At 51.3% G+C, this 18,488-nt stretch overlaps 6 protein-coding genes across 6 annotated transcripts; 3 read left to right on the top strand and 3 right to left on the bottom strand.

Moving 5' to 3' along the window:
- Window positions 1–520: 520 nt before the first annotated feature.
- On the bottom strand, window positions 521–2,356 carry AYO21_05021 (hypothetical protein; the record flags this gene model as incomplete). The annotated part of the gene is made up of 3 exons (XM_022654992.1): window positions 521–1,877; window positions 1,926–2,224; window positions 2,279–2,356. The coding sequence occupies 3 exons, from the start codon at window positions 2,354–2,356 to the stop codon at window positions 521–523; spliced, it is 1,734 nt and encodes a 577-aa protein (XP_022512675.1).
- A 2,073-nt stretch (window positions 2,357–4,429) lies between these two features.
- Window positions 4,430–5,991, top strand: AYO21_05022 (hypothetical protein; the record flags this gene model as incomplete). The annotated part of the gene is made up of 3 exons (XM_022654993.1): window positions 4,430–4,893; window positions 4,952–5,737; window positions 5,787–5,991. The coding sequence occupies 3 exons, from the start codon at window positions 4,430–4,432 to the stop codon at window positions 5,989–5,991; spliced, it is 1,455 nt and encodes a 484-aa protein (XP_022512676.1).
- A 307-nt stretch (window positions 5,992–6,298) lies between these two features.
- Window positions 6,299–8,530, top strand: AYO21_05023 (hypothetical protein; the record flags this gene model as incomplete). Its single annotated transcript, XM_022654994.1, has 1 exon — window positions 6,299–8,530. The coding sequence occupies one exon, from the start codon at window positions 6,299–6,301 to the stop codon at window positions 8,528–8,530; it is 2,232 nt and encodes a 743-aa protein (XP_022512677.1).
- Window positions 8,531–9,452: 922 nt separating this feature from the next.
- On the top strand, window positions 9,453–11,989 carry AYO21_05024 (hypothetical protein; the record flags this gene model as incomplete). The annotated part of the gene is made up of 2 exons (XM_022654995.1): window positions 9,453–9,584; window positions 10,043–11,989. 2 exons carry the CDS (start codon window positions 9,453–9,455, stop codon window positions 11,987–11,989), a joined length of 2,079 nt encoding a protein of 692 aa, XP_022512678.1.
- Window positions 11,990–13,358: 1,369 nt separating this feature from the next.
- AYO21_05025 (hypothetical protein) lies at window positions 13,359–15,428 on the bottom strand (the record flags this gene model as incomplete). The annotated part of the gene is made up of 1 exon (XM_022654996.1): window positions 13,359–15,428. One exon carries the CDS (start codon window positions 15,426–15,428, stop codon window positions 13,359–13,361), a length of 2,070 nt encoding a protein of 689 aa, XP_022512679.1.
- A 1,968-nt stretch (window positions 15,429–17,396) lies between these two features.
- On the bottom strand, window positions 17,397–17,765 carry AYO21_05026 (hypothetical protein; the record flags this gene model as incomplete). Its single annotated transcript, XM_022654997.1, has 1 exon — window positions 17,397–17,765. The coding sequence occupies one exon, from the start codon at window positions 17,763–17,765 to the stop codon at window positions 17,397–17,399; it is 369 nt and encodes a 122-aa protein (XP_022512680.1).
- Between the last annotated feature and the right edge of the window lie 723 nt (window positions 17,766–18,488).

Genomic DNA, 18,488 nt, shown 5'->3' on the forward strand with positions numbered 1-18,488 from the left:
TGCATTGAGCCGATCACTGGGAATGACTTTCGATCTATCTATATCTATCTCAGTACTCGTACCCTTTCATTGGATCAGGCATGTAATGACGATGGTCTGAGGAAATCCTCGATATTACTATTTTGTATGCTCTATTCTTGTCACTCCAAAAAGGATGGCACCAATGCTCGTTCTATTTTATTACACTCTTCCTTAAACCCCCCCAGATTGAATGCATTTTAGTCGGTCGGTCTATATGGGTATCGTTTCGCTCGCTAAAAAGAAGAAAAAAACCAAAGAAAAAACCAAAATATGAAAATGATGTAATAAATGGCAGCTCCACACCGCCAGAGAACAGAAGATTCCACAATAATGGTCCAGAAATAATCCAATCCATCCCAAATGATGCACTGATTCTGGCAAGGGATCAGGTGAGGCGCCGATGTCGGGAGACTGCGAAATTGATCGAAAAACAGAGGTGAGCGCCTGGCTCGTCTTTTCATGCCCCAGGTAAAACAAATCAGAACCGCATCGAAGTGTTTCACCTCAACCAGACTTGTTCAAAGACACCGCCCAGAGGTTTCTGGCCGGTGATCTCTTCCATGTAATTTTCCGAGACGGACGTGATCAGACAGCTCCAGCGATTGAAGCGCGTCTTGGCCCAGTCGAGGCAGAAGTGGTGCGTGCGTAGAAACTCGGGTGGCTGTGCGCGCGACGTCGCTTGCTGACGGCGCTGGGTGGTGGAGGCGTTTGCATCCGTGGCAATGGAAGGGGGCATGATCTTCCATCGAGACTCGTACAGTGTCGGGCCGATGGCGAGGTGTGTCAGGGACGGTGTTGTTCCTCCGATCGAGGAGGGCAAGACCCATTCGACGAACTTTGTCGCGTACTCTTTGATGGTGTAGTCTCCCACTTGGCTAAATACTTGGTTCTCAGGGAAATTACGAATGTGGATGGTTCGCAGGTGCTCGAGCGTTGGGAGAGCGGTCTTTCGCAGTCGGATCATCTCATCATTCCAGGGAAAGCCCATGCCGAGTTCTCTCAGGTTGGGGCAGAGGCGAGCGATGTCGTTGATCGACTCCTCCCACAAATCATGACTGTATCCACCAACGCCGAAGGGGCGGGAAGTGTCAATAGAGAGGTGTTCACGGGGCTGGATGCGGGATTCAAACACAAGAGTTTCAAGGGTGGGACCGTGTTCGGCGATGAAGGTGCTCGGCCTTTCAAGTATGGCGCCGTTTTCAAGTAATAGGGACAAGGTCCGTAGGCCGGTGAATGAGCTGAGGAAGCGGACGAGGGCTTCCTTGAGGGGGGTTGTAGGATTTTCGTGTCGGAAAAGAAAGTGTTTCAAGGACGGGCTGACGCGGGGGTTCTGGGGTGCCTCCGGGGATGTCGACGCCCAGTGAAACGTTCCTGCGATGGATTCAAGGAGATCATGGCTGCCAGCGCAGGATTCCAAGCTGAAGCGTTCCAGCTGGCAGAAGAACAAGGCATGCGGAATCGAAGATGGCCGCAGAGGAGTCAGATCCAGGCCTTGCAGAGACAGCTCGCGTAGTTGAGGGAAGGTGTCCAGTCGATATAACGAGGGGAAAAGTGTCTCTAGCGGTTGCTGGATTTGTTGGAGAAAACTCAGCCTGCTCGATTGGTAAGAATCGATCAGCTGTTTCTCCTGCCCTAATGACAACCTCTCGATTGACTTTCTATTGGCAGCTAGGATGTTTTCCACCGCCTCTCCATCATTGACGGTGCGGGCCTCAAGACTTGTCAGGTATCTAGGAACCAGCGTTCCCTCTTTCCAAGAAGCAATGTCGTAGAAATGGAGGCGCCTGAGGGTTCGCTCGTGTCGCTGGGCGAGGGACGTCAACGTTTGGCAGCCTAGGGGGCTCTGGTGTAAAAGTCTGGGACAATCAGTATGAACCAGCCCTCCTCGTATACAACTGACTTACGCAAAGCTCGTCATTCGACTGCTAGGAACATATTCAAGTAGGCTGTTCACATGGCCCTCCACAGAGCCCGCATCTGATATTCTCCTGCGCTTGAACACCGAATTCCTTCTCTGCGTCCTGCCATTTCTGATTGTGAGTTCTCGAACAGATTGAACGAGGGCATCTCGGAACGCGACTGCTCCAGGCAGTGGGAATTGAGGGAGATGGAAGTCGACGTTGTAATAGAGCCGATGAATGACAATGTCCTCGAGGGCACGACATGTTAGAGACAGATTGTAGAGGTCTCTGCGGGTATCGATCTGGGAGTTGCTCAGTTACATGATTTTTCCTTGGGACTCTTCTCAGAGACGCACATAATCGACGATATGGAGTTTGACCTCGTTGGGGAGACTCAGAAGCCGGCAAGGCTGTGGACGTAGGGATGGGTCCATAGTTGTGGAATTGAGGAGTGACAGATGGGAAAGGGGCAAAACTTCAACGTCGACGAGGTACACATGCAATATAGATGCTTTATAATCTCATGGTTGTCTCTCTAAAGGCTATCAGTAACTCCGCCAACAGGAACAAGCAGGAATTCAAAATATGATAAATGGTGACCGAAGGGCCGGATACTGGGGCCGCGCGCAGCCTCGACGTGAAAGGGGGAAGAGCCAGGCGCAGGCGAGGCGAGATCGGGAACGACGCCAGGACGGTAAGCCTGCGTTAGACTGGAGAACAGAGTAGCATTATGTCAGATTGAGATGTAAATGTTAATCATAGTACATTCCACAGGGGAGCCAAGGGGTGCAAGAGAACGATCGGATCAAGGGCGTATGATAGGGAGTGGGAAGAGGTGAGAAGTATGATAAGAGGACAGCTGGTTGCGCTCTCTCCATGCCTCCTCATGTTTCCGTTTGATCCAGCAAGTGTTTGACATGTGAATGTTGTTGTTGGTCAGTTCTCAACAAGAGTATCTGAAAACAGCAACTATTTACCGATGGAGAACGAAAGAGGAATCCCTGATGCAGGAACATGCCGGAAAATATCTACGGAGTAGCGTGTAACTCGGTACAAGTTCTGAAGATTGACACATGACAAAGAAATCCACCGAAGCTACAACGGAAGTTCCGCCCGTGGTCCACATGGGCGCCACATTTCTCTTACTCATACAAGTAGTTTATGTCGAAATTATTGCCTGCTTCCCTGGATTCCCTCGTGTTGGGAAACCAGAGCACTACTCGATCCAGGAAAAGATATACCCGTGATTGCAAACATTAGAAAGGGATATTTGAGAACACGACCTTGGCACCACACCAAAGCATCTCAACCAATGAATTCCCATTGTTACTGGTCTTGTTATTAAGGTACTCAAAACTTGTCGCGTTATATTCTCCTAGAGTTGCCGCCCTCCCTGACTTCCTGTCATCATCCAGGACGCTACGGCCGAAGAATGTCCTTAAATTTGTCCTGCTGACGCTCCGGGTCTCGCGTGAAGGGTTTCCAATGGACGTAGTACTTCCCGTAATACCTCCCGAACCTCGTTGGCGGGACTTTGCACGGTGGAGGCAAGGGTGTAAGCGGTCAACGTTGCACATAACAAAAACTCTCATAAGCGATCCGGGCATCGAAATAGTCATATTGCATGCCCTCCGTGACGATTAAGGGGCAGGACACGCCTTGGCTCATTTTTGAACGACATGAAGTAGGCCCATTATTCCCTCAACCATCAGCGCACTGAATATAACCTGAAATGGATATTCCCAGGTACCGCTTTCAGTCAACATGCGTTAGCACCATCTGAATTCAACACACTGTGCTCGTAAGCTCGTACTGACGTCATGAGGGTGTCGATGACAAAAACCCGAGCAGAGATGGGATTTCTTAAGGGGGACTAGGGTGGTATTAGTGGTGGTGGTATTGAAGAAAGGTTTGAGGATAGGAAGGTAAACTCTCAACCGTATTGCTCGTCATCTTCGTCATGGGTGTCTCGTGCGCCCCCGTATTTCCCCTTCTACGGAGAAATATACTTCCAGGCCGAACTATCAGCTCAACATCAGCAAGGTTTGGAGACACAATGTCGATCAAAGGCATGACTTTTGGTTCACCAGACAGGAGAAGGGAGCTGTAGAGCAGTGGCTTGGTTGTCTCCGCAGACGTTCTTGGACGTTCCTCCTGGTCTCTTCAGACTGTTGAATTTTTCTCGCTCGCATTACTGCCGTTCTGAAGTCCTGTCTCCTGGTGACTGGACCGGGATTCTCGCACCTCCCTAGGATTGCAGAATCAAGGCGGCTTGTTCAGGACGTCAGGCTAGGGACACCTTTGAATTGAGAAAGCTGTATACACGGACAAAATGAGGTCGAGTTGAGATGTCAGAGTAAGCAGCAGGGTATACAAAACGTTATCTCTGAGACTGTGCTAGGTGGTGAGTCTGTCCTTCTTTGGCTGCTTTGTTTAGATGCAAAGGAGGCCAGCACAGTGAATTTGTGGCAACATTGTACCAGACCGGCGAAAGTTGGGAGACAAACATGGAGGTTATTGTTTTGTCGTTCCTTCCCATCGCCGCGGCGACTCACTTTCCCCTACATCACATGTCCCACAAGAACTCTTCCAAGATGGAGCGCCGAGACGACGACAAAGCGACTAGCACGACTAGTGGCGCGACTCTTGAAGAGCAACTGAGGATGGCCTCTATAAACGCTGAGCGCAACCGCTTTCCTGACTTTCCTGCCGCTTACACTTATGTTGAACCTCCCGAGACTGACGCAACTGACATCAGACCCTTTCTCAAAACTCCAAGCGATGAAGAGCAGGCTCTGAGTGCGCATAACACTGACAAGCCACCTTTCTCTCGCCCACCCGAGTCTCCCTCCTCGTCACAAGAGCGTCAGCCACCTCCCACATCTCGAACTCACTCTTCCATCACATCAGAAGACATGGATCGCCGACTCCGTCAGAACAAGCCACGCTTGTTGCTGATGGGTCAGCGCAGGTATGATGACTTCAATTCCTTCAATTCTCTCGATCTCCATTCACTGACAACCTCGCAGAAGCGGCAAGTCGTCCATCACCAGCGTTGTCTTCCACAAGATGCCTCCACAAGAGACCCTTTTCCTCGAATCCACCACTCGTATCCAGAAAGATACAATGCACTCTTTCATGGACTTTCAGGTCTGGGACTTCCCTGGACAAATTGACTACTTCGATCCCACGTTTGACACCAATGAAATCTTTTCTGAGATTGGAGCGCTCGTCTGGGTCATCGACGCGCAAGACGACTACAGCGAGTCGTTGAACCGGTTGACAACCACCATTCTCAACCTCCAGACCACATTCCCTCATGTCAACGTCGAGGTCTTCATCCACAAGATCGACAGCTTGAATGATGAATTCCGAGCTGAAATCTACCAAGACATTGCTCAACGGGTTGGTGATGACTTGAATGACGCGGGCTACATCAACCCCAACGTCAGCTACCATATGACCTCCATCTACGACTACTCCATCTTCGAGGCCTTCAGCAAGGTTGTTCAAAAGCTGATTCCTCACCTTGACACTTTGGAGAACCTCATGAACACACTTGTGAATAACAGTGGTATGGCCAAAGCCTACCTTTTCGACATCCTCAGCAAGATCTACGTTGCCAGTGACACCAGACCAGTTGACATGGAGGTGTACGAAATGTGTTCCGACTACATCGACGTCATTGTCGATATCACCGACCTTTACGGGCATGAGCGCAAGCACGGCTTGGTTCTTGGAGAGCAGATGCAGGAAACAGAGTCTTCCATGACCATCCACGATGGCACCATGATCTATCTCAAGGAGATGAATAGGTAAGATAAACTCACTGCAGACCCCATTCCGTTCTAACACACGACTCAGGTATCTCTGCCTCGTCACTGTCATCAAGAACGACGACGCCAAGAACAAGAAGGGGTTGATCGATTACAACTGTCACATTTTCCAAGAGGCCCTGAACCAAGTCCTGGCACAGGCTTGGAATGCAGAGAAGGCCGCGGGCACCGGGGAGGGTGCGGAGCAGGAGGGCGAGAGCACTGCCCAGCAGGCCGCCCAAGAAGAGAATTGAAAGGATCGAGCATGCCAGACTGAGTGGACAATGAGAGGGGCTGGAGAATTAGCCAAACGGGCGCAGGCGCTGGCTCGTGCCAGATGTCACAGAAGATAAACCAGAACGGGACATTCCACATGCACAATCTGAGCTATTGAACTGTGTTACCAATGTTTCCGATCCGTCCATGAAGTGAATCGCGTGGTCCGTACTGTAGAAACACCCCGCGGACGTTGACTTTGTTTTTCGCCGCCTCGACAACTGTGGATCTTTGCCAAGTCCAGCCTGAATACACTTTGGTCAGACCTGGAATTTTGTAGCCAGAATGTCACAGTCTCTCATCTACATGCAGACGCGCTTGACCTCTGAAGCAGTAGATCATATCAGTCTTCTGCGTGACGTTGACGGCATCGATTCTCTCGCCAACGAGCTTCGCCAGACCCAGGAGACCGATAGCGCTGCCCAGAGCCCGACTCGACAGTCACTAAATCCACGCGTCCAATTTTTACGCCTCTCAGCGATCGTTCGAGGACGGGTGGGTGTGCCTGGAGCAACCCCTCCGTATCAGCCAGTTCCGCCGTCTCTGTACCGTGCGCTGAGTCTCGATCAGGACGATAGCGTGGGTCAAGGCGAAGTGAGCAGTCCCTCACCCTTGCGCAATTTCGCTTTGTCGAATTACCCCGTCCGGTATGAGTCACGGCGAGCCGGGCATATAAAAACGCAGCCGGCAATTGGAGGTTTCTCACGAAAGCTTTTCCACAAAGCCACCAAGATGCCTCAGACGGGGTTCCAAGCTCTGATACTGTGCGGTCCGGGCATCGGGCTCAGCACCTTCACCAGTGTGCCTGCAGAGTATCCCAAGGCCCTCGTTGAAGTCGCAAACCGGCCCATGGTCTGGTATGTTTTGGATTGGTGCTATCGAATGGGCGTGACAGACATCACCCTTATAACCCCGCCAACATCCAAGGACACGATTGCCGCTGCTCTTGCTCAAAACCCTTACCTCACGTCTCTTCCGTCGCCTTCGGCCGATCTCCTGGCTCCAGAGTCTCTAGAGTACACAACGCCAACGGCAGAGTTGCTGAGGCTGCCAGAGGTGCAGCATGTGATCAAATCAGACTTCTTGGTACTTCCCTGTGACCTGATCTGCGATATATCAGGGGACCATTTCTTGGAGACGTATTTTACCAGGCTAGGTGGCCCTGGTGGGATTGGTGCTACCTCAGGCCTAGACTTTGACACGTCACGAAATGAGCTGCTATCACTTGGAGGTGAACGACGCGGCCGGCGCGGTGGCCTTTCAATATGGTACAACACGGCCGATCGGGAGGAGAGCGTCAAAGGCGAAGAATGCGACTTTATGTGTACCTCCAAGCTTGACCCTGAGCACGACCTGCCTCTCTCCAAAACTGCCACTATGCAAACCCAGGGAGCACTTCGCAAACTGGTCTGGACGATGCCCATGTCCGAGCTATGGGACCAGTGCGAGGAGGACAAGTCCTGGAAGATTCGACAGTCACTCCTCCGCAAATATGGCGCAATCAAGTGCATGACCAGATACCGCGACTCACACATCTATTTCTTTCCCTACTGGGTGAAGGAATTTGCCAAGTTCAACGAAGACTTTGAGTCCGTCAGCGAAGACCTCGTGGGGACGTGGGCAAAAGCTGAATGGCGCAAACCGAGCTATCGTGCACGATTCGGTGCGCGGAAGATATTCACACACCGTCTCAGCTCTAAAGAGAACGAGGTCCCCTCACATGAACGGCCAATTGAGGAGGAAATCGATTTGTTATCACTGAGCAGTACTCATGTCACAAATCATCCCCTGCCCCAGTCTACAGATGCGCCACGCACAGCCCGGCTCGCATCAAGAGTGCGAAGAGACTCGGACGACAGAATCCTCTCCGCAGACAGCGAATCGCAAGCTTCTGAAGAATCAGGTCATGTGCCGCTCGTTCCTCCCATCCTCTCATACATACTCCCAGCAAGTTCGGACGCACCCTTGGTGCGCCGGGTGGACAACACTCCCCTCTTACTGTCCGTTTCACTCTCCCTCGCCAAGCTGCCGTCGATAGAAGAATGCCTGGGCAACAAATCAGCAGTGCCACCCTTCTCTCACCCAGCCAAAATCCATGCTACCGCCACCATCGCACCGAGGGTGACGATATCCCGCTCCGACACGCTCATTGACAGTAATAGCACAATCGCGACCCAGTGCGTGATCAAGAACAGCGTCATCGGGGCCTCGGTCGCAATCGGCACAGGAAGTCGGATCACAGGCTGTGTGATTATGGATGGCGCAACAATCGGGGATAAATGTGTCTTGACAGGTACAGTTGTAGGAAAGAAGGCCAAGATCGGCAACAAGTGCTCGTTGACGAACTGTGAGGTGCAGGATGGAAATGTGGTTGGTGATGCTACTGAAGGTAAAGGCGAGAAATATCTAGTCGGCGGCTTGGAAGACGAGATGGAGGGCGAAGAGGGGATGGGTTTTGACGATGACACACAGGACGCGGAGGATGAAGGAGAAGGCCTGAGCCTAGGAGATCCATGACTGTGATGCGTTAGAAGAGAGTACACTGCGGTATTGTAACTGAATCAACAAATTTGTAGGGCGCGTGGCCCACTGATGGCATCATCTTACGGCCTACAAAAGTCCGAAGAGGCCAACTGCCCCAGAATTCAGGCGTCTGGCGAAGTGTTTCCCTGATGGTAGGGAAACAATAATCTACATATGTAGGTAAACATGACTTTCTCGCCTTCACGTGCTTTACATAGCAAGTCTAGGTGTCTTAACATCTGCATTACTTGAAGTATCTTTTTCAATACTTAGAATGTAGGTATGGATTAGGAAGACTTAGAGCCTGTGCGACGGAAGGTATATTGCACCCCGCACGCCCGCCACCGAGAGAGCTTCAAGCTGTGGGGAAACCTTCCGCGACGTGATACATAATACTTGCCACCAAGAGTTTCTATCCAACACCTGCCTCTGCTTTGACTACTTTGAAGAGCTGAGCAATCCTAGCATCGACTGCGACATAGCCTCGACTTAGCATGCGCTGATAATGGTGACTTTTGGGCCTATCTTGATGAATCGCGAATGGATATATGGGACATGTTGCTCCAAGCATTATAATTACAATATTTCTCGTATCATAATAAGTTATTTGAACTCGAGAAACTCAGAATTTGGTTTTCTAGGAGTTTATAGAGGATTAAAAGATAATAAAATAAGACTCGAACAAAAAGTGATGACATTATAATGAAATTATATTACGTAAGATAATTAGATTCACTTAATTAGGCATAGTGCCTAAACAGGTGCCCTCTTGGCATGGCGGTTTGTCGTTGCCTCCCAACCTTACGACTTAATTCTCACCTTCCTACTCTCTTAACAACCCGACTATCTCTCCTCCACCACCCGAGGAGAGCCCTATTCGACCGTTTCTAAGCTCGATATTAAATCTATTTCACGAATGAATGCCGAAATCCGGACGTTAACGACTTCCAAGGCCGGCGCGGGGCCGAACGGGCGGGTAATGGCGGTTACACTGCATGGGGCTGGTTCGGCTCATAAACGCAGTTTCGACCAGACGACAGACAGCGTGGTATGTAAGGCTTCTGTTCTAAGATCATGCTTATTTTCCTTGAATACCTACTTTGTTCTTAGAGGAGGTTTTCTTTTTTTTTTTCTCTCTTTTTTTTTTAAAGAAAAAAAGGGACATCTTAAAACCACGCCGAGTCTTGTTGTCTTTCTTTTAAGCAGCACAGAAAGTCGTTGTTATGGCCCACCGTGTTGGGTGGCGGACTGACCTCATCCGCCACCCCATATGCGGATCGCGAGTAACATTGCATGACAAAGAAATGCTAACTGTATTGTTTGCCTCTCTAGACAGACACAGGAAGGGTCATAATTGAATTATCAGACTCTGACGATGAAGTGAGTTTACTTGTTGTGTGGCTCGCGCTCGCCCAGCCCCGAACCGTGGATGCAGACACGTGTTTCCTCCTTACCGCCCAACCTAGAAATTACGCCGCCTACATGGCCACTGACTGATTATTACAGACACCTACGGTATTACATCTCGCAAAGCGGCGAAAATCGCAGACGCCCGCGGCGGCGGATGGTCCCGAGCGTCGCCTTGGATCCTCACGGTCTCATCCGCCCTCTGAGAATGCCAAGCCTGTCCGACCCGCGACTCCTCCAGCGTCTTCTTCGGCACGTGATCACGCGAATGGAGCAACGGGTAGTACACCTAAACGCTCGCCGTGGAAGGTCCGTTCAAAATATTCACTGTCAAATGAGAAAGTCAGAGATCTTGGAAACGGTTCAGGCTTTGCCCACAGTACCGCAGGACGAGACCCACAAACGACGTCCCTACCGACACGGACTGGTGTACAGCCCGAAAGCCGTGCCAGCTCCATCTTTGGACAGATGAAGTCTGCCATACCGTCTGCGGACAACATGCCTTCCTCTTCAAAACACCGGTTCAGTTCCGTGCAGCCACGGCTACAAGATACCGACTGGTCAAAGCGCACCTCTTCTTCTCGTCCGGGGGAATTCGTCATGTCAGAAAAACATGAGAGAACGGCGGCGACTATCCCAAAAAAGGTCATGAACCCAGGTCATGATCGAGCCAGCCACAGTTCTCCTTCGGAAAAGTTCCGGATCGATATCCCGCGACCAATTTCCGGGTCTAGAATGGCCACTTCGCAGCCACACCACAACAATGGCGCAAAGATTCAAGTGGTGATTGAAGATCAACGCAAAACCCTTCTCAGGGAATTCCAGGGCCCTTTACCCAAGTCTAAGGCTCAGATTCAAGCAGAGAAGAATAGGGTCTTCGCACAGTTGCAGCAGTCCACAAAGTTAGCTCGTGAAAACCCCGAACTAGTGGAGAAACTTTTTGGAAGAACGGGATTTTCGGCCGTGTTCAGCGTCGATGACGACGTCAAGTTTATGCGGGACGCGGCATCGAAGAAGAAGAAAAAGGTAAAGCGCAGCAATATCGGCTTGGAGATGGAACCTCTTTCCAAGTCACTTCATCAGTTGTCTCTCAACAAAAGCTTGATCCATCCCGCCCGAGCTGCGCGTGATATCCTCACCAGCCGCTTTGACGAAAGCCTGGACCCACCTTTGACCTTCTCCAACGACATAAATGACAAACGACTTGCTGGCAAATTCCAATTCATCGATCACTATATCATCGGCTCGAAAGTCAAGGTGGCACCGACCTCGACGAACTCTGGCTGTGATTGCACGAATTGCGCACTATCCACCTGTACCTGCATGACCAAGGAAGTCGAGGGACGCGCAACCCAGGTGGAAATCTACGTCCGCCGACCCGATGGGATCGTTGTGCTTTCGGATGAGCATATTGCTAGCGTGCTTGGAAACAACGGCGCAGACCGGCATGAAATAACGGAATGTAATGAACATTGTGGGTGCGGTGACGACTGCTGGAATCGGGTCGTGTGCAAGGGTCGCACCGTTCCCCTTGAAGTTTTCCAGACTAAAAAGTGCGGCTGGGGCGTCCGCTCGTCGAAAGATATTGTCAAAGGACAATTCATCGAACGATACCTGGGTGAGGTGATAACCACGGCCGAACTGGAACTCCGCGAAGACGCGGTGGAGGAGCACCAACCTAGCTATGCCTATTCGCTGGACTGGTTCAACGATGCCGGCAACAAGGAGCCTTATCAGGTGGATGGCGTGGACTTTGGGTCTGCCATGCGATTTGTCAATCACAGCTGCAACCCCAATGCTAGGTCTTTCCCTGTGCAGACCCACAGAAAGGATAAGAGGGTGTACGACCTCGCCTTCTTCGCCATCAGGGACATCAAGGCTGGCGAGGAGATACGCATCTCGTACCTGAACGACGCCGAACCCGACGACGACGAGCATACCATCTCGGAGGATTTGGTCAAGTGTCAATGTGGGGAGAACAATTGTCGAGGAATCCTGTGGAGGCCGGGAGTCAAGACCAGACGAAGGAGGCGGAGACAGGAATAACAAGAAATCCATCAGCGCAACGCGGCAACGCAACCTGTCTAAGATTTAAAACTGAGGAGAGATGGCCGAGCTGGGCATATGTATTGATGGGCTCTTGATTGGGGCTCCTGTTGGCAAGGGGAGTTCGAAGAGCCACGCATGACTTGTTTTCGCCAGCCATGAAATGACGATGATACCCCGGATATGATTGGAGCGTCTGCAAAAATAAAGGATCAGAGCTTGTTTTGGGAAGGACGGACGGAGTCTACCTTGTACACGGAATACCCACGGTTTCAACAGGGAGGAATGTACTACTACCACTCACTCAGAGTGATGACCTTTACCAACCACAGAAAGGAGGGAAGGAAGAGAGGGAGCAAGCAAGCGACGGTAGCTGGCTGGCGTTTTCCACGCGGACGCCTATTGGGATGTCCTCAAATACTCGGCGCGACGAGCGAGCATGGCAGGCTTAGGGTAGGCTTGGAGCAAGGAGCACGGGATAAAAAGAAAAAAGTGCTTGGTTGGTTGGTTAGTTGGTTTATCCAATCGATTGAGCGTTTGAGCGAGTGAACGAATGAACGAATGAATGATTAGACGACCCGAACGAGGAAAGAAATACAGTACTAGCAGTAGTGGTTGTGGTCGGTGCAGTACAATCACACACCGTATTACACGCCATCGCACTTACATTCTATCACACTGCCCATTCATTCATTTCATTATATCGCCATCGCCATTACCATTTCATTGATACATGACAGTAAAACACGGTGTCCCGGGTCCCGAGTTACTACTGTGAAAGTCAATCTCGGCCGTTTTCTTCTTTCCATAGACCTCGTGTAGACCTCGTACCGCACGAGGACCCAAGTACACATACATACATACATCCCTCGCGCTGAACATTTCTACATGTCTCAAGGCAGATGTTTTATGTGACCTACCTACCTCTATATAGCGAGGCGCACACACGCGAGAGAAAGAGGAAGAGAGAGAACATATACACAGACGCACAAAGAGCCTAGGGTTACGCATACTAACGTGATATGATATGTATGCTATGCTATCCCTTTTTTTTCCCCCGGCTTCTCTAGGCAGACCGTAGACAAAGGCATGAATAACTGATTGTTTAATAAAGGCGGAAAAATCAAGTCCATGTTTATCACTGGCTATGTATATATTATACCATACATCCTGCAGCCACATACCATGTCATGTCGTGTCATAGATGTTTACATTATTTGAGTGAAGAAGAGTTATGATGAACAACCAAAATAAATCGCCATTGAATTTCAAAGAATAGTTTCATACCCCAAAAGGGCCCTTAACCTCTCGTCAGAGTATGTTTCTTTCTCTGTCACACATGCACCGCACCAGCTAGATAAATACCTTCTCAAAAGCCCTCTTGCAGACTCATCACCAGAGCCTCGTCAATCGTTTCCTTTCTAAATCCAGGAGCTCGGCCCAGACAGGCACTCCCGAGAATCATGCGCTCGAGGAACATGTCCACATCGAACATAAGGGGGTTCGGCTTTTTGCTGAGGAGATCAGAAAAGGTAAGTGGTGAGGATGTAGGGTTGAGTGCCGCAAAGTCGGCCCAAGGATCGTCGACCGGCTTTCCATTGTTCCGGGAAACAGTGCTGAAGGGGACGGAGGAAGAGGAAGAGGAAGATGAAGATGTAGATGTAGATGGGAACAACGTGCTTGGCTGGGCAAACATCTCACCCAGTTCGCGGGCGATAAAAGGGTCAGTGATCGGATCGGCCAGGCCTTCGGCACCTATAATAGGACTTGGGGTGCGCAGGGTTGCATCGAGCGGGCTGCGGTCTGAGCTCGACGTCCCATCGCTCGAAGCAAGGGATGCCTTTACAAGTGGCAGGACATTTGGATCGACCTCAATAAAGCTGCTCTGGCCGTCCAGGTAGATGCCTTTGGTCTTGAGGTACTCTTCCACGTCGTGGCTGTCGAACCACACCCCGCCGAAGCCGATATTCTCGAGCATTTCCTGCACCGACGTCTCCATCCGCGGGGTCTCGGCCTGGACGTAGGGTTGAGGTCCAAATGCCTTGGCTGGACTGATCATGTTCGGCGGATACACCGGGTTTCCTTTGTCGTCGCGACGAGGGAAATGCGTTCCCGCCCCACCAATGTGGAAGAATGGCACGTTCCAGTTTTCGAGCGACTCGCCCGCCTTGCGCTTGAGCATTTCTTGGAAGCGCTGCAGCATCCGCTTGCGGTTAGAGAAGCAGAAAGTGAAGCGGAAAGCCCGTTTGATGTACTCTGGGTCGACATTCGGGTTCGTCAGGTTGCGAAACGCCCGTTCTAGGCACATTCGGTGGAGGCGACGAGCAAACGTCGTTTCCTGGAAGCTGTACGTGTAGGAGCCCTCGGGTTGGTGGGCGGGCTTGAGAGGCCGTTCCACAATCAGTTTCTCATAGGGATCGTCGAACAGCATGACGTCGGGAATGGTGGCGCTGAAGGACATCAGATCATCCAAGCCCTGGAGGCTGGTATTGTCCGTTGGCCACACGGTATCTGTAAGGGCGACCAAGGGATGGTGGTCTTTGGTTATCAATGGCAACTCCTCCACGTCTGCCTCGGCGTCGGTCGAGCCCTGATCCAAACTGACCGATCGACCTGCATCGGTGAGACGGGCTGGTCGCCGCGACGAGGACTTTGCGCTTGTTTTGACATTAGGCCCTCTATTGCTCTCACCTGGTTCGGATAAGGGCGGCTCATCGCTACCTTTGGTAAATTTGGCAATGGCCTCCTCTTCCTCGTCGGATTCAGGTGATGCCACCTTGGACAGAGCGACGAACTCTTCCGTGGCAGCCTGGAGTTGACGACCTAGTGAATAGTGCGAGGTCAGGATGCCGGCCTCGACCATGTTGTCGTGTAAAGCCAAAAAGGTCCGGTTCATTTGCTCGACGGTGGTTTGGAGGTCGGAGACCTTTTGCTTCAGCGCTGAGATGGTGGTTTCCTTTCGATGCCGGTATGCTCTCTGGGCCAGCCGAATCTGCGTCCGTCGACGGTCAGCCGCCGTTTCGTCGTGGGTGTCAAGTCGAGGTCGACCCCTTTGCTTCTTCTCGGTTGCTGCATCCTCACCATCGTTTGCGGACGAACGCTTGGTCGACTTTGATTTCTTTCGAGTCGAAGGCTGGTCCTGTTCCCCCGATGAATTATCATCGCCCGGGGTGGCAGCTAACACAATGCCCCCGTATAGCTGGCTGGGTGAGGCAGCTGCCTTTCGCTTACGCGGGTTCTGTTCAAAGTCCTCGTAAGGTTGCATGAGTCCCTGGGGATAGCGAGAGGCCGACAAGATCTCCAGATCTCCAGGCACGGGACGTTGGATGGCATCGGTCGTCATGAAGAGCTGTAAGGGGTCTTCTAGCACTGATTGAAGGGACGAATATGCTCGGCTGCTGCCCTGTGCTTTTCCGAATTTTTGCATCGTGACGGACATTGCCTGGGCACCAGCACCAGGTTGATTACTGAACCTGACTGAAGAGGGTGCTTGGGAAAGGCAGAGAGGTAGTGCCAGTAGACAATCTGGGGTAAGTCACACGGGCGACCACGGCGTTTGATCTCTGTGGATTCACCCTCTGGCCCAAGCAAGGTCGTGTCGAAATTTCCCGATAGAGGTAAGGAGTAGATGGTGCCTAGGGCTGGGCTATCTTTTCGTTTTGCTCCGATCAGATATCAAACGTCGAATGCCGCCACCCGATGGCGCTTCACCATGGGTTTCTCAGATGTGTCTTTTTCAAATACACACACCGTCTCTCCCTCTTTTGTCCACAAGTCAATCTTCTGCGCAATCCCACCTGTCAAGAGAACCGTCAAGAGGGCATCGGTTGACAGTCGAGGGCGTGGAGTCTCTCGAGAGGTATCTAGGAGCCAAACAGCGGAAAGCGACTTGTAATACCAGTTTCCAGTCTGATGGACGGCTGCTTTAAACACACCTGTCCGCAGGCCCGCGAAATTAGTCAGAATCCCTCGGGGTTTGCCAGAGGTATGTGCCTCATAAACGACCGGGAAGATCTTGGGGAGGGGGGCCATCAACCAGACGAAGGTTTCCCCCTATAAAAAGCTGAGAGCAGCCTGGCTTGTCGAACCCAAGCGGGCGGTCTTTGAAGGGCTTGGATGATGGCATGTTCGTGAAGCCCGAGACATGGCCGGCAGGGCCTGAGATGCGGCCAGATGCCTCAGGTGCGCGATCCTTGCTTGATGGGGCAGTTGGTGTCATCCATGTGCAGCAGGGTGGAATTTGATGCTAGGCTGGAAATGGTGTGAGCAGACGGTGATGAATAGTAATCACCTCTTCAATCTTTGTCGGCCGAGGTTGTGGATAGACGACAAGACTCCCAGGACTGCGTTTCTCACCGTACAAGTGAGTCGCATTGGCTGATGGCGGGACTCTTGGAAGCAGGTACGTCCGTAACGGCAGTGGTTGTGACCTGTAGGAGGAAGGGCGCCCCCCACTCCTTGTCAGATTCCTCCCTACAAGTGCCTAGACGGGCCCCCAAAAAACTTGCTGGTTTTACTGCTCTTAGGTAAGGTGGGCTGGGTGGTAAGGTTGATTCAGCCCTACTTGTTGTGCTCCTCCCGATGATGCTTGGATGCCTAGATAGACGAGTTGACTCAGCCATGAAACTCTGTCACTTATTATTTTACCCGCTGCTCGCCTGCTACAGGTTCCCTCTTCCCCCGTCTTCACCAACGTATAGAGTAGTTCTTACTTTCCTGTTTCTTCAGTGGCAACAGATTTGGTAGTAGTCTGCGCCCTTTGCAGAGACTCCGCACTGACGTATTCGGGTTCTCAAGGCTAGCTTAGGTACAAGAGAGGGACCGAGGAGATGAATCGATAACTGAGATATTTATTGTTCTTCCTTGCCCTAAACATATGGGGTAGTTGCAGATATGGAGACTACTTACCCCCCTGTTTAGGAAGGAGTTGTAGTATTATTGGATAACAGTGACATGTATTGTATCTTCTGGAATCCTGCTGGGTGGCCGTAAACCCACCCTCGCAACCCCTTGCAAAGAGTGCGGTCGAAATCATGTCGCATTGAATTCAATGTAATGTACAAACAGAAAGACCCTCTTCATCATGTCCAAGATCGCTCTCTGTGCCTCTGTATTAGCTTGCTATAAAGTGGTATCGTAAAATACATGACCTCCTGTTCCTCGCTGCCCAAAATTCCCTAGTCCGAAGAACCCAACCAGAAAATAGAAAAGGGAAAGGTTCCCTTGCTCATTTGCATAGATCATAACTTTCGTCTTACATCAAAAGTCCCACCCAAGAATTGTAACAAATGTTGATGAGTTATGGGGTTGACCACGGACATCTATTGATTCCGTGTGAAGGGTCTGGCTGAGCTGAGCCGTCCGACCTCTTCGTTGTCTTCCTCAAATCCTCCAGAAGCTGTGTGGCTCATGCACGTTCCATGACCTCAAAGATACCATCCAGCACCACCGGTGTTTGCATGGTTTCATTCATGAATTCCATCATTGAGCATTGTGTGGAAGATGTTGTCGAGGTAGCTGTGTTCGCTCGAGGGCGGGGTTCTAGTAGTCCCAGCCCAATGATCTCAACTTCGTCGGCGTACAGTTCTGCCTCGAGGGCTAGGTCGATGGCAGAGGGTTGGCGACGGATGTGATGGCTTGACAGTGGGGAGATCGGGGACAGAATAGCCGAGTCAAGGTCATTGGTAGGTAGGTGTCGTCGACCTCCGAAGCTGCTGAAGGAGGAACTCGGTGAGGATCGGATGGACGAGGGCGCGGGTGAGGACGACGAAGACATGTTGCCTGATGGACTCTTTGCTGACGTTCGACGTCGAGGATTGTGGCTAAAGATGGTTTGGAGATGGAGACGGACTTTCGAGGACGAGGTGTGACTGCGAAAGCTCCTGGGCATGGGTTTAATGGATGTGTCTTCGTGTAGAGCCTCAAAGAGAGAGACTAACTGTGCAACTGCCATCTTTCTGGATGGTAATGGAATTATGTAGACGTCGAGTTTCTGGAATTCCTTCCCACGTCTCAATGTCTGAGAAGCTCCTTTTTGAGCAGTCGAGCGACCTTGGCCAGCAGGTCGAACTCTTTTTGAGCTAAGCAATGTGGTCAACGGGGTAGAGCGGCCCAGGTGTATCAAGGTCTGCCCAAGTGGTCCCAGGGGAACTGCCGTAATATCAATCCAAAAGTATCGAAAGCACAAGCAGACGCTGAGAACAGAAGTGATATACAAGAAGAGCTGAGAAAAGGAGACAAAAGCTGGAGAAGGTCAGCACAATATTAATTCCTGGAGGAGGATTGTTGAGATCCAAAGTTATGTGACAAGCCGTCCGGATCAACGCAGTAAAGTAGGTAACAAGCCACCCTGCGCATGGGCCTGCTGCTTCCCTGTTATGACGGCCCCGTATGCGAACTAATACCTCGTAGACATGCAGGCAATAGTTTCGCCCAGAAACATTTGCGGGAACCAGGGCAAGCAATCCAGGGAGCAAAAATGTCACGCCCCTCCCTGCCC

Source organism: Fonsecaea monophora, assembly GCF_001642475.1.
Source record: "Fonsecaea monophora strain CBS 269.37 chromosome Unknown Scaff30, whole genome shotgun sequence".
Taxonomy (NCBI): Eukaryota; Fungi; Ascomycota; class Eurotiomycetes; order Chaetothyriales; family Herpotrichiellaceae; genus Fonsecaea; species Fonsecaea monophora.